General features: G+C 48.1%; 1 protein-coding gene across 1 annotated transcript in view; it reads left to right on the top strand.

Moving 5' to 3' along the window:
* Positions 1-16,766, top strand: part of LOC138852735 (uncharacterized) — a 200,116-nt gene that overhangs the window by 132,516 nt on the left and 50,834 nt on the right. Inside the window, exon 3 of the mRNA XM_070085299.1 lies at positions 3,332-3,419. Coding sequence (XP_069941400.1) covers positions 3,332-3,419 — 88 coding nt within the window. The remainder of the gene's footprint in view (positions 1-3,331; positions 3,420-16,766) is intronic.

The following is a 16,766-nucleotide window of genomic DNA, read 5'->3' as shown; positions in this document are numbered from 1 at the left end:
AATTACTGTTCCATTCTCTCAGGGGCATAAGCCTATGCTCCCTGGATTAATTTATTGGGCATACTGGAATTATGAGACTTTAACAATAACAAGTCTCTCTCAGTATCCCAAGTCAGTCCCAGCACCTTACTGCATTATTTCATTAACCCCTTCACATATCCTCATTAGTTCCTCTTCAGTTGACGTCACACCCGGAAATTGTCCACATAAGATTATTTACCCAATTAGTTTGCTCAGTGGACCACCTGTGCACTTAAGGTGTGCATTTATCGTCGCCTGAAGTATGAACAATTTATTATTTAACTGTTTATTAATTATATCATTATAAGCAGTCAACAATTTTGGTGTCTTGCTCAGTTCACAGAGCTGGGCCCTTTAACTGTCCATACGCCATCCTATAATTAATAGGTAATTCTGGACGGTCGAGCTTCCACGGAAGTCGCACCCAGTAATGTCCAGATTCACATTTACCATCCTTCAGGTATTGTTCCTGAGTAAAGGAATCATTTGGACTTAACTCATTTATATTAATCCCTATGCTGTCCAGCTCCCACAAATTAGACTGGTTCATCAATCTCGATAGAAGAATACTTGTACTGGGTTGACCTTTTATGAGCAAGACACCGTGACTGTATTCACTACTTCTAGTCATTATTACTAGGCGGTAGTTTGCCATATATTACATGGCCCGTACCAGTGTTGAGGAGAGTGACGCCGCATGCTTTTGGATTTATGCCCTTTATCCTGAATTATTACATCTAACGCCGGCAAGGCTACCTCAGCTAGGCCATCATTATTGCCATTAGCTGCAACCTTTACATCAGTCACTGTAGTGTCAGGGTTATTAACATTATCATTATTGTCACCATTATTATAAGAATCACATACAACCCTGCACATAACTGTATGGTGCCTTTCCTTGTTGCATTGATAGCAACTGTTCAATTTGGTATGACAATCCTTTACATTATGATTGTCTAGACATCTGATAAATCTGTCAAGTTCTTTCATTCTTTCCACTTTAATATCCTATGAATTATAGGCATTACAATTTTTAGTGAAATGAGTACCCTGGCAGAAGAGGCAGTCTCTCTTTTCCTTGCCTGACCTCTTATTAACTGGGTTACACTTACTGAGATACTTATTCCTCTTACCTTGATGTGAGGAACCACTATTACTGATTCCTGACTTGATATGTGCCTATTTAACTCTTAACTATGATTATTAACACTGGGATTATTTTTCCCTTTTGCGACTTGACAGATACTTCAGAGTCATTATGTGTTATATCCTTAGAACTGTATGGCTGACTGGTCTGCAATTGAACAATTAATTCCTGCCGACCTAGTCTGATTTCCTCCAGACCGTACTCTGGAGGTTTTGGCAAACCCACCCTTTGCATTAATAGGTTGACCAACTGCCTGGCTTACACCCTTTAATTGATTCAAAGCCTTACTTTTACAAGACAGTTTTTCTTCCAATTCGTAATGTTGATTAATTAAAACATTCATTTCCATTCCATCTGCACAATTCTCCAGCAGATCTCTTTCACAATTTGTACCAATCAAATCTACTCTCTAAAACATCTAAATATAACTTTAATTCATTAGGGTTCACGGTTCTTTGATTCACTAAATCAAATGCCTTCGTCACATGGCTTTTAATAGCCTGTAATGATGCTTTCATTACTCTAAAATTCACGGACTTGTCAGCCACATTAACTCCATTAGATCCAGTCATGGTTAGAGAATTGTTAAGTACTGATTATACAACTTAAGTAGGTGCCTTATAAGAGTAATTCTTGCACTTTACTCTTGTATAAATCCTAGCCACACATGTGCTAGCAATTAATTGGGCTAATTATCATCCACCACACGATCGATTAAACTTGTGTACCCTATACCCACTTCCTTCAATCAGTCACTTAATTATTAAGTAATTAATTCAATTAATTTTTTCACTGATTGCATCCGGTTCAGGAAGGACCAGCGGGCAGATATGGAAAATTTTCTAGGGGTGATTACCTTTATGTACCTCAACATTACATGCTTACAAGTAAACTCATTGGGAGACAACCATATTGTTTACCGTAGTCACCCCGTGTAGACATATGAGAAAACTGAACCACCCCTTGTCACGGCAAGTGGTTCCTTCGACCTCACAATCTTATCCATATCTATCCGAGACCAGTATGGATTGGATAGCACCCACAAGTACGGTGCTACTAATTAATTGTGGACTGTATAGATTATGTTAGTTAAACTGAATGAAGGGGGGTGGGGTAGGTTACACATGGATATATCCATCAAGGAAAAACACTTGTACATAATCTCTCCACTTACCAGATATTCTCTGGTGGTCACTTGATGTAGCTGGATCACCCATAACCTATCCAATTACAACATACCTAACTGGCCAGTATCAGTCTGCTATAACTAGAAGGGTTACTTAACTGTGGGTGATTGATACTCCTTATTCCCTCCATTCACTATCTCATTTCGATGTCCTGCTACACCGACACGGTTCTTAATTCAGCAGGACGAGGTATCCGTCGGTTTGTCCCGGTTTAGAAGTCGTGATTCCATAAAGCTTCACTATCCTCGGTACGAGAATCACGCGTTCACTCGGAGCAGGGCGATCTATTTCACATCCCACATTCTCTTAACTTAATGTTATTATCACTGATTACATTACCATTCACAAGACGATTTAACGTCTCATAATTATTATACACATTAGAGGTCACTCCATTAAGATCTGAGGCCGATGAGTGAGGATTACCTCATGGGTATTTCCCCTGGACACACACCATGGCCGCGCACCAGTCACACCCGGTCGAATCATTATTCACTAATTTTACCACCTTTTTACGGTGGTCCCGTAAATCATGTTCCCTCACTCTTCACCAGGAACAGTTACGACACTTCCTATTATGAAATGAGGCCTATATTAATCCTTAGGCCGCCCTGAACACCTATTAGGCACTATAGTTTCGGAAAATTAAAAATTTTCCACACTATCCTTCCTGGGTTGTTATTCAAATAATATATTTATGTGTCTGGTATAACACTAGTGATACATAATTAGTGAATTGATTTTCAATTTGTTTATATCACTGGAGTTCTTCAGTTATTTTCTCTCTTATTTTATTTGAAACATTATTTTGATATGTATCATTCATTGCTTCCTCAGCTCCTCCGACAATACATGTTTCCACAACAATGGAATTTATTATTTACTAATGTAGAGTTTTGTTATACTTATAGAGTAGCAGCAAACCGATATTAATGATTGATAATTCTTGTAGCGTTAAAAGATACATAAACTTCAGGAAAGTTCCCTGCCTGCGTATGTACTTTGACCAGAGAGATGGAGACAAGTGGATACGAGAGGCAACTGTTCCCAATCTTGACTTTAAGGTAAGTTCTGTACCCTTTAAATTTTCCATTTAAACATGTTAATATTATATACAGATAGGATTTTTTCTAATGCAATTTATTTAAAAATATTCGAAGAATTTATATGTCACTCACCATCATCAGGAATTTTCAGTATTTTGCATGAAATGCACAATATATCAAAAATCTTATTTGTTATGCAAAAAACTAATAAAATCTAGCAATGAGAGGATGGTACCTCAGACGGAGCCAGACAAGTGCACACTCAACACTACACAAGACCAGACAGAGCCAGACAAGTGCTCGTTCAACACTACACAAAACCAGACGGAGCCAGACAAGTGCTCCCTCAACACTACACAAGACCAGACGGAGCCAGACAAGTGATGCCTCAACACTACACAAGACCAGATGGAGCAAGACAAGTGCTGGCTCAACACTACACAACACCAGACGGAGCCAGACAAGTGCTCGCTCAACACTACACAAGACCAGACGGAGCCAGAGAAGTGCTCACTCAACACTACACAAGACCACACGGAGCCAGACAAGTGCACACTCAACACTAAACAAGACCAGACGGAGCCAGACAAGTGCTCACTCAACACTACACAATAACAGACGGAGCCAGACAAGTGCACACTCAACACTACACAAGACCAGACAGAGCCAGACAAGTGCTCGCTCAACATTACACAAGACAAGACGGAGCCAGACAAGTGCTCGCTCAACACTACACAAGACCAGATGGAGCTAGACAAGTGCTCGCTCAACACTACACAATAACAGACGGAGCCAGACAAGTGCTCACTCAACACTACACAATACCAGACAAAGCCAGACAAGTGCACACACAACACTACACAAGACCAGATGAAGCCAGACAAGTACACGCTCAACACTACACAAGACCAGACGGAGCCAGACAAGCGCAAACTCAACACTAAACAAGACCAGACGGAGCCAGACAAGTGCACGCTCAACACTACACAAGACCAGACGGAGCCAGACAAGTGCTCACTCAACACTACACAAGACCAGACGGAGCCAGACAAGTCCTCACTCAACACTACACAAGACCAGACGGAGCCAGTCAAGTGCTCGCTCAACAATACACAAGACCAGACAGAGCTAGACAAGTGTTCGCTCAACACAACACAAGACCAGACAGAGCCAGACAAGTGCTCGCTCAACACTACACAAGACCAGACAGAGCCAGACATGTGCTCACTCAACACTACACAGACCAGATGGAGCCAGACAAGTGCTCGTTCAACACTACACAAGACCAGATGGAGTCAGGCAAGCGCACACTCAACACTACACAAGACCAGACGGAGCCAAACAAGTGCTCGTTCAACACTACACAAGACCAGATGGAGCCAGACAAGTGCACACTCAACACTACACAAGACCAGATGGAGCCAGACACGCGCACACTCAACGCTACACAAGACCAGACGGAGCCAGACAAGTGCTCACTCAACACTATACAAGACCAGATGGAGCCAGACAAGTGCTCATTCAACACTACATAATACCAGACAGAGCCAGACAGGTGCACACTCAACAATACACAAGACCAGACAGAGCCAGACAAGTACTCGCTCAACACCACAAGACCAGACGGAGCCAGACAAGTGCTCGCTCAACACTACACAAGACCAGACAGAGCCAGAAAAGTGCTCGCTCAACACTACACAAGACCAGACGGAGCCAGACAAGTGCTCACTCAACACTACACAAGACCAGACAGAGCCAGACAAGTGCTCACTCAACACTACACAAGAACAGATGGAGCCAGACAAGTGCTCGCTCAACACTACACAAGACCAGACGGAGCCAGACAAGTGCTCACTCAACACTACACAGACCAGATGGAGCCAGACAAGTGCTCGTTCAACACTACACAAGACGAGATGGAGTCAGACAAGCGCACACTCAACACTACACAAGACCAGACGGAGCCAGACAAGTGCTCACTCAACACTACACAGACCAGATGGAGCCAGACAAGTGCTCGTTCAACACTACATAAGACAAGATGGAGCCAGACGAGTGCACACTCAACGCTACACAAGACCAGATGGAGCCAGACAAGTGCTCACTCAACACTATACAAGACAAGACGGAGCCAGACAAGTGCTCATTCAACACTACATAATACCAGACGGAGCCAGACAAGTGCACACTCAACACTACACAAGACCAGATGGAGCCAGACAAGTGCTCGTTCAACACTACACAAGACCAGATGGAGTCAGACAAGCGCACACTCAACACTACACAAGACCAGACGGAGCCAGACAAGCGCACACTCAACGCTACACAACACCAGATGGAGCCAGACAAGTGCTCGCTCAACACTACACAAGACCAGACAGAGCCACACAAGTGCTCACTCAACACTACACAAGACCAGACAGAGCCAGACAAGTGCCCACTCAACACTACTCAATACCAGACGGAGCCAGACAAGTGCACACTCAACACTACACAAGACCAGACGGAGCCAGACAATTGCTCACTCAACACTACACAAGACCAGTCAGAGCCAGACAAGTGCTCACTCAACACTACACAAGACCAGACGGAGCCAGACAAGTGCTCGCTCAACACTACACAAGACCAGACGGAGCCAGACAAGTGCTCGCTCAACACTACACAAGACCAGACGGAGCCAGACAAGTGGTCGTTCAACACTACACAAGACCAGACGGAGCCAGACAAGTGGTCGTTCAACACTACACAAGACCAGACGGAGCCAGACAAGTGCTTGCTCAACACTACACAAGACCAGACGGAGCCAGACAAGTGCTCGCTAAACACTACACAAGACCAGAGGGAGCCAGACAAGTGCTCGTTCAACACTACACAAGACCAGACGGAGCCAGACAAGTGCTCACTCAACACTACAAAAGACCAGACAGAGCCAGACAAGTGGTCGTTCAACACTACACAAGACCAGACAGAGCCAGACAAGTGGTCGCTCAACACTACACAAGACCAGACGGAGCCAGACAAGTGGTCGTTCAACACTACACAAGACCAGACAGAGCCAGACAAGTGCTCGCTCAACACTACACAAGTCCAGACAGAGCCAGACAAGTGCTCGTTCAACACTACACAAGACCAGACGGAGCCAGACAAGTGCTCACTCAACACTATACAAGACCAGACAGAGCCAGACAAGTGCTCATTCAACACTACATAATACCATACAGAGCCAGACAAGTGCACACTCAACACTACACAAGACCAGATGGAGCCAGACAAGTGCTCGCTCAACACTACACAAGACCAGACGGAGCCAGACAAGTGCTCGCTCAACACTACACAAAACCAGACAGAGCCAGACAAGTGCTCGCTCAACACTACACAAGACCAGATGGAGCCAGACAAGTGCTCGCTCAACACTACACAAGACCAGACGGAGCCAGACAAGTGCTCGCTCAACACTACACAAGACCAGACGGAGCCAGACAAGTGCTCGCTCAACACTACACAAGACTAGACGGAGCCAGACAAGTGCTCGTTCAACACTACACGAGACCAGACGGAGCCAGACAAGTGCTCACTCAACACTACACAAGACCAGACGGAGCCAAACAAGTGCTCACTCAACACTACACAAGACCAGACGGAGCCAGACAAGTGCTCAAGACCAGACGGTGTCAGACAAGTGCTCGCTCAACACTACACAAGACCAGATGGAGCCAGACAAATGCTCGCTGAACACTACACAAGACCAGTCGGAGAAGGACAAGTGCTCGTTCAACACTACACAAGAACAGACGGAGCCAGACAAGTGGTCGCTCAACACTACACAAGACCAGACAGAGCCAGACAAGTGGTCGTTCAACACTACACAAGACCAGACAGAGCCAGACAAGTGGTCGTTCAACACTACACAAGACCAGACGGAGCCAGACAAGTGGTCGTTCAACACTACACAAGACCAGACAGAGCCAGACAAGTGGTCGCTCAACACTACACAAGACCAGACAGAGCCAGACAAGTGGTCGTTCAACACTACACAAGACCAGACAGAGCCAGACAAGTGGTCGTTCAACACTACACAAGACCAGACAGAGCCAGACAAGTGGTCGTTCAACACTACACAAGACCAGACAGAGCCAGACAAGTGGTCGTTCAACACTACACAAGACCAGACAGAGCCAGACAAGTGGTCGTTCAACACTACACAAGACCAGACAGAGCCAGACAAGTGGTCGTTCAACACTACACAAGACCAGACAGAGCCAGACAAGTGGTCGTTCAACACTACACAAGACCAGACAGAGCCAGACAAGTGGTCGTTCAACACTACACAAGACCAGACAGAGCCAGACAAGTGGTCGTTCAACACTACACAAGACCAGACAGAGCCAGACAAGTGGTCGTTCAACACTACACAAGACCAGACAGAGCCAGACAAGTGGTCGTTCAACACTACACAAGACCAGACAGAGCCAGACAAGTGGTCGTTCAACACTACACAAGACCAGACAGAGCCAGACAAGTGGTCGTTCAACACTACACAAGACCAGACAGAGCCAGACAAGTGGTCGTTCAACACTACACAAGACCAGACAGAGCCAGACAAGTGGTCGTTCAACACTACACAAGACCAGACGGAGCCAGACAAGAGCACACTCAACACTACACAAAACCAGACGGAGTCAGACAAGTGGTCGTTCAACATTACACAAGACCAGACGGAGCCAGACAAGTGCTCGCTCAACACTACACAAGACCAGACGGAGCCAGACAAGAGCACACTCAACACTACACAAGACCAGACGGAGCCAGACAAGTGCTCGCTCAACACTACACAAGACCAGACAGAGCCAGACAAGTGCTCACTCAACACTACACAAGACGAGACAGAGCCAGACAAGTGCTCACTCAACACTACACAAGACCAGACGGAGCCAGACAAGTGCTCGTTCAACACTACACAAGACCAGACGGAGCCAGACAAGTGCACACTCAACACTACACAAGACCAGACGGAGCCAGACAAGTGCTCACTCAACACTACACAAGACCAGACAGAGCCAGACAAGTGCTCACTCAACACTACACAAGACCAGACGGAGGCAGACAAGTGCTCGCTCAACACTACGCAATAACAGATGGAGCCAGTCAAGTGCTCGCTCAACATTACGCAAGACCAGACGGAGCCAGACAAGTGCTCGCTCAACACAACACAAGACCAGACGGAGCAAGACAAGTGCTCGCTCAACACAACACAAGACCAGACAGAGCCAGACAAGTGCTCGCTCAACACTACACAAGACCAGACGGAGCCAGACAAGAGCTCGTTCTACAAGACACAAGACCAGAAGGAGCCAGACAAGTGCTGGGTCAACACTACACAAAACCAGACGGAGCCAGACAAGTGGTCGTTCAACATTACACAAGACCAGACGGAGTCAGACAAGTGGTCGTTCAACACTACACAAGACCAGACGGAGCCAGACAAGTGCTCACTCAACACTACACAAGACCAGACGGAGCCAGACAAGTGGTCGTTCAACACTACACAAGACCAGACGGAGCCAGACAAGTGGTCGTTCAACACTACACAAGACCAGACGGAGCCAGACAAGTGGTCGCTCAACACTACACAAGACCAGACCGAGCCAGACAAGTGCTCGCTCAACACTACACAAGACCAGACGGAGCCAGACAAGTGCTCGTTCAACACTACACAAGACCAGACGGAGCCAGACAAGTGGTCGTTCAACACTACACAAGACCAGACAGAGCCAGACAAGTGGTCGTTCAACACTACACAAGACCAGACAGAGCCAGACAAGTGGTCGTTCAACACTACACAAGACCAGACAGAGCCAGACAAGTGGTCGTTCAACACTACACAAGACCAGACAGAGCCAGACAAGTGGTCGTTCAACACTACACAAGACCAGACAGAGCCAGACAAGTGGTCGTTCAACACTACACAAGACCAGACAGAGCCAGACAAGTGGTCGTTCAACACTACACAAGACCAGACAGAGCCAGACAAGTGGTCGTTCAACACTACACAAGACCAGACAGAGCCAGACAAGTGGTCGTTCAACACTACACAAGACCAGACAGAGCCAGACAAGTGGTCGTTCAACACTACACAAGACCAGACGGAGCCAGACAAGTGGTCGTTCAACACTACACAAGACCAGACAGAGCCAGACAAGTGGTCGTTCAACACTACACAAGACCAGACAGAGCCAGACAAGTGGTCGTTCAACACTACACAAGACCAGACAGAGCCAGACAAGTGGTCGTTCAACACTACACAAGACCAGACAGAGCCAGACAAGTGGTCGTTCAACACTACACAAGACCAGACGGAGCCAGACAAGTGGTCGTTCAACACTACACAAGACCAGACAGAGCCAGACAAGTGCTCGCTCAACACTACACAAGACCAGACGGAGCCAGACAAGTGCTCGCTCAACACTACACAAGACCAGGTGGAGCCAGACAAGTGCTCGCTCAACACTACACAATAACAGACGGAGCCAGACAAGTGCTCGTCAACACTACACAAGACCAGACCGAGCCAGACAAGTGGTCGTTCAACACTACACAAGACCAGACGGAGCCAGACAAGTGCTCACTCAACACTACACAAGACCAGACGGAGCCAGACAAGTGCTCACTCAACACTACACAAGACCAGACGGAGCCAGACAAGTGCTCACTCAACACTACACAAGACCAGACGGAGCCAGACAAGTGCTCGTTCAACACTACACAAGACCAGACGGAGCCAGACAAGTGCTCGCTCAACACTACACAGTTCAACACTACACAAGACCAGACAGAGCCAGACAAGTGGTCGTTCAACACTACACAAGACCAGACAGAGCCAGACAAGTGCTCGTTCAACATTACACAAGACCAGACAGAGCCAGACAAGTGGTCGTTCAACACTACACAAGACCAGACAGAGCCAGGCAAGTGGTCGTTCAACACTACACAAGACCAGACAGAGCCAGACAAGTGGTCGTTCAACACTACACAAGACCAGACAGAGCCAGACAAGTGGTCGTTCAACACTACACAAGACCAGACAGAGCCAGACAAGTGGTCGTTCAACACTACACAAGACCAGACAGAGCCAGACAAGTGGTCGTTCAACACTACACAAGACCAGACAGAGCCAGACAAGTGGTCGTTCAACACTACACAAGACCAGACAGAGCCAGACAAGTGGTCGTTCAACACTACACAAGACCAGACAGAGCCAGACAAGTGGTCGTTCAACACTACACAAGACCAGACAGAGCCAGACAAGTGGTCGTTCAACACTACACAAGACCAGACAGAGCCAGACAAGTGGTCGTTCAACACTACACAAGACCAGACAGAGCCAGACAAGTGGTCGTTCAACACTACACAAGACCAGACAGAGCCAGACAAGTGGTCGTTCAACACTACACAAGACCAGACAGAGCCAGACAAGTGGTCGTTCAACACTACACAAGACCAGACAGAGCCAGACAAGTGGTCGTTCAACACTACACAAGACCAGACAGAGCCAGACAAGTGCTCACTCAACACTACACAAGACCAGACGGAGCCAGACAAGTGCTCGCTCAACACTACACAAGACCAGACAGAGCCAGACAAGTGCTCGCTCAACACTACACAAGACCAGACAGAGCCAGACAAGTGCTCACTCAACACTACACAAGACCAGACGGAGCCAGACAAGTGCTTGCTCAACACTACACAAGACCAGACGGAGCCAGACAAGTGCTCGCTAAACACTACACAAGACCAGACGGAGCCAGACAAGTGCTCGTTCAACACTACACAAGACCAGACGGAGCCAGACAAGTGCTCACTCAACACTACACAAGACCAGACAGAGCCAGACAAGTGGTCGTTCAACACTACACAAGACCAGACAGAGCCAGACAAGTGGTCGTTCAACACTACACAAGACCAGACGGAGCCAGACAAGTGGTCGTTCAACACTACACAAGACCAGACAGAGCCAGACAAGTGGTCGTTCAACACTACACAAGACCAGACAGAGCCAGACAAGTGGTCGTTCAACACTACACAAGACCAGACAGAGCCAGACAAGTGGTCGTTCAACACTACACAAGACCAGACAGAGCCAGACAAGTGGTCGTTCAACACTACACAAGACCAGACAGAGCCAGACAAGTGGTCGTTCAACATTACACAAGACCAGACAGAGCCAGACAAGTGGTCGTTCAACACTACACAAGACCAGACAGAGCCAGGCAAGTGGTCGTTCAACACTACACAAGACCAGACAGAGCCAGACAAGTGGTCGTTCAACACTACACAAGACCAGACAGAGCCAGACAAGTGGTCGTTCAACACTACACAAGACCAGACAGAGCCAGACAAGTGGTCGTTCAACACTACACAAGACCAGACAGAGCCAGACAAGTGGTCGTTCAACACTACACAAGACCAGACAGAGCCAGACAAGTGGTCGTTCAACACTACACAAGACCAGACAGAGCCAGACAAGTGGTCGTTCAACACTACACAAGACCAGACAGAGCCAGACAAGTGGTCGTTCAACACTACACAAGACCAGACAGAGCCAGACAAGTGGTCGTTCAACACTACACAAGACCAGACAGAGCCAGACAAGTGGTCGTTCAACACTACACAAGACCAGACAGAGCCAGGCAAGTGGTCGTTCAACACTACACAAGACCAGACAGAGCCAGACAAGTGGTCGTTCAACACTACACAAGACCAGACAGAGCCAGAGAAGTGGTCATTCAACACTACACAAGACCAGACAGAGCCAGACAAGTGGTCGTTCAACACTACACAAGACCAGACAGAGCCAGACAAGTGCTCACTCAACACTACACAAGACCAAACGGAGCCAGACAAGTGCACACACTCAACACTCAACACTACACAAGACCAGACGGAGCCAGACAAGTGCTCGCTCAACACTACACAAGACCATACGGAGCCAGACAAGTGCTCAAACACTACACAAAACCAGACGGAGAAAGACAAGTGCTCACTCAACACTTCACAAGACCAGACGGAGCCAGACAAGTGCACACTCAACACTACACAATTCCAGACAGAGCAAGACAAGTGCTCACTCAACACTACACAAGACCAGACGGAGCCAGACAAGTGCTCGTTCAACACTACACAAGACCAGACGGAGCCAGACAAGTGCTCGCTCAACACTACACAAGACCAGATGGAGCCAGACAAGTGCTCGCTCAACACTACACAAGACCAGACGGAGCCAGACAAGTGCTCGCTCAACACTACACAAGACCAGACGGAGCCAGACAAGTGCTCGCTCAACACTACACAAGACCAGATGGAGCCAGACAAGTGCTCGCTCAACACTACACAAGACCAGATGGAGCCAGACAAGTGCTCGCTCAACACTACACAAGACCAGACGGTGCCAGACAAGTGCTCACTCAACACTACAAAATACCAGACGTAGCCAGAGAAGTGCACACTCAACACTACACAAGACCAGATGGAGCCAGACAAGTGCTCACTCAACACTACAAAATACCAGACGTAGCCAGAAAAGTTCTCGCTCAACACTACAGAAGACAAGACGGAGCCAGACATGTGCTCGCTCAACACTACACAGACCAGATGGAGCCAGACAAGTGGTTGTTCAACACTACACAAGACCAGACGGAGCCAGACAAGTTCTCGCTCAACACTAAACAAGACCAGACGGAGCCAAACATGTGCTCGCTCAGCACTACATAAGACGAGATGGAGCCAGACAAGTGGTCGTTCAACACTACAAAAGACCAGACGGAGCCAGACGAGTGGTCGTTCAACACTACACAAGACCAGACAGAGCCAGACAAGTGCTCACTCAGCACTACACAAGACCAGACGGAGCCAGACAAGTGCTCACTCAACACTACACAAGACCAGACGGAGCCAGACAAGTGCTCACTCAACACTACACAAGACCAGACGGAGCCAAACAAGTGCTCACTCAACACTACACAAGACCAGACGGAGCCAGACAAGTGCTCGCTCAACACTACACAAGACCAGACGGAGCCAGACAAGTGCTCGCTCAACACTACACAAGACCAGACGGAGCCAAACAAGTGCTCACTCAACACTACACAAGACCAGTCGGAGCCAGACAAGTGCTCGTTCAACACTTCACAAGACCAGACAGAGCCAGACAAGTGCTCACTCAACACTACACAAGACCAGACAGAGCCAGACAAGTGGTCGTTCAACACTACACAAGACCAGACAGAGCCAGACAAGTGGTCGTTCAACACTACACAAGACCAGACAGAGCCAGACAAGTGGTCGTTCAACACTACACAAGACCAGACAGAGCCAGACAAGTGGTCGTTCAACACTACACAAGACCAGACAGAGCCAGACAAGTGGTCGCTCAACACTACACAAGACCAGACAGAGCCAGACAAGTGGTCGTTCAACACTACACAAGACCAGACAGAGCCAGACAAGTGGTCGTTCAACACTACACAAGACCAGACAGAGCCAGACAAGTGGTCGTTCAACACTACACAAGACCAGACAGAGCCAGACAAGTGGTCGTTCAACACTACACAAGACCAGACAGAGCCAGACAAGTGGTCGTTCAACACTACACAAGACCAGACAGAGCCAGACAAGTGGTCGTTCAACACTACACAAGACCAGACAGAGCCAAACAAGTGGTCGTTCAACACTTCACAAGACCAGACAGAGCCAGACAAGTGCTCACTCAACTCTACACAAGACCAGACGGAGCCAGACAAGTGCTCGTTCTACACGACACAAGACCAGAAGGAGCCAGACAAGTGCTCGCTCAACTCTACACAAGACCAGACAGAGCCAGACAAGTGCTCACTCAGCACTACACAAGACCAGACGGAGCCAGACAAGTGCTCGCTCAACATTACACAAGACCAGACGGAGCCAGACAAGTGCTCGCTCAACACTACACAAGACTAGACGGAGCCAGACAAGTGCTCGTTCAACACTACACGAGACCAGACGGAGCCAGACAAGTGCTCACTCAACACTACACAAGACCAGACGGAGCCAGACAAGTGGTCGTTCAACACTACACAAGACCAGACAGAGCCAGACAAGTGGTCGTTCAACACTACACAAGACCAGACGGAGCCAGACAAGTGGTCGTTCAACACTACACAAGACCAGACAGAGCCAGACAAGTGGTCGCTCAACACTACACAAGACCAGACAGAGCCAGACAAGTGGTCGTTCAACACTACACAAAACCAGACAGAGCCAGACAAGTGGTCGCTCAACACTACACAAGACCAGACAGAGCCAGACAAGTGGTCGTTCAACACTACACAAGACCAGACAGAGCCAGACAAGTGGTCGTTCAACACTACACAAGACCAGACAGAGCCAGACAAGTGGTCGTTCAACACTACACAAGACCAGACAGAGCCAGACAAGTGGTCGTTCAACACTACACAAGACCAGACAGAGCCAGACAAGTGGTCGTTCAACACTACACAAGACCAGACAGAGCCAGACAAGTGGTCGTTCAACACTACACAAGACCAGACAGAGCCAGACAAGTGGTCGTTCAACACTACACAAGACCAGACAGAGCCAGACAAGTGGTCGTTCAACACTACACAAGACCAGACAGAGCCAGACAAGTGGTCGTTCAACACTACACAAGACCAGACAGAGCCAGACAAGTGGTCGTTCAACACTACACAAGACCAGACAGAGCCAGACAAGTGGTCGTTCAACACTACACAAGACCAGACAGAGCCAGACAAGTGGTCGTTCAACACTACACAAGACCAGACAGAGCCAGACAAGTGGTCGTTCAACACTACACAAGACCAGACAGAGCCAGACAAGTGCTCACTCAGCACTACACAAGACCAGACGGAGCCAGACAAGTGCTCGTTCAACACTACACAAGACCAGACGGAGCCAGACAAGTGCAGCACTACACAAGACCAGACAGAGCCAGACACGTCACTCAACACTACACAAGACCAGACGGAGCCAGACAAGTGCTCACTCAACACTACACAAGACCAGACGGAGCCAGACAAGTGCACACTCAACACTACACAAGACCAGACGGAGCCAGACAAGTGCTCACTCAACACTACACAAGACCAGACGGAGCCAGACAAGTGCTCACTCAACACTACACAAGACCAGACGGAGCCAGACAAGTGCACACTCAACACTACACAAGACCAGACGGAGCCAGACAAGTGCACGCTCAACACTACACAAGACCAGACGGTGTCAGACAAGTGCTCACTCAACACTACACAAGACCAGACGGAGCCAAACAAGTGCTCACTCAACACTACACAAGACCAGACGGAGCCAAACAAGTGCTCGTTCAACACTTCACAAGACCAGACAGAGCCAGACAAGTGCTCACTCAACACTACACAAGACCAGACAGAGCCAGACAAGTGCTCGTTCAGCATTACACAAGACCAGACAGAGCCACACAAGTGGTCGTTCAACACTACACAAGACCAGACAGAGCCAGACAAGTGGTCGTTCAACACTACACAAGACCAGACGGAGCCAGACAAGTGGTCGTTCAACACTACACAAGACCAGACAGAGCCAGACAAGTGGTCGTTCAACACTACACAAGACCAGACAGAGCCAGACAAGTGGTCGTTCAACACTACACAAGACCAGACAGAGCCAGACAAGTGGTCGTTCAACACTACACAAGACCAGACAGAGCCAGACAAGTGGTCGTTCAACACTACACAAGACCAGACAGAGCCAGACAAGTGGTCGTTCAACACTACACAAGACCAGACAGAGCCAGACAAGTGGTCGTTCAACACTACACAAGACCAGACAGAGCCAGACAAGTGGTCGTTCAACACTACACAAGACCAGACAGAGCCAGACAAGTGGTCGTTCAACACTACACAAGACCAGACAGAGCCAGACAAGTGGTCGTTCAACACTACACAAGACCAGACGGAGCCAGACAAGTTCTCGCTCAACACTAAACAAGACCAGACGGAGCCAGACAAGTTCTCGCTCAACACTAAACAAGACCAGACGGAGCCAAACATGTGCTCTATCAACACTACACAAGACCAGACTGTGCCAGACTAGTGCTCTTTCAACACTACACAAGACCAGTCGGAGCCAGACAAGTGGTCGTTCAACACTACAAAAGACCAGACGGAGCCAGACGAGTGGTCGTTCAACACTACACAAGACCAGACAGAGCCAGACAAGTGCTCACTCAATACTACACAAGACCAGACGGAGCCAGACAAGTGCTCACTCAACACTACACAAGACCAGACGGAGCCAGACAAGTGCTCGTTCAACACG

Source organism: Cherax quadricarinatus, chromosome 15, assembly GCF_038502225.1.
Source record: "Cherax quadricarinatus isolate ZL_2023a chromosome 15, ASM3850222v1, whole genome shotgun sequence".
Taxonomy (NCBI): Eukaryota; Metazoa; Arthropoda; class Malacostraca; order Decapoda; family Parastacidae; genus Cherax; species Cherax quadricarinatus.
This window is presented reverse-complemented; position numbering and strand designations above follow the sequence as displayed.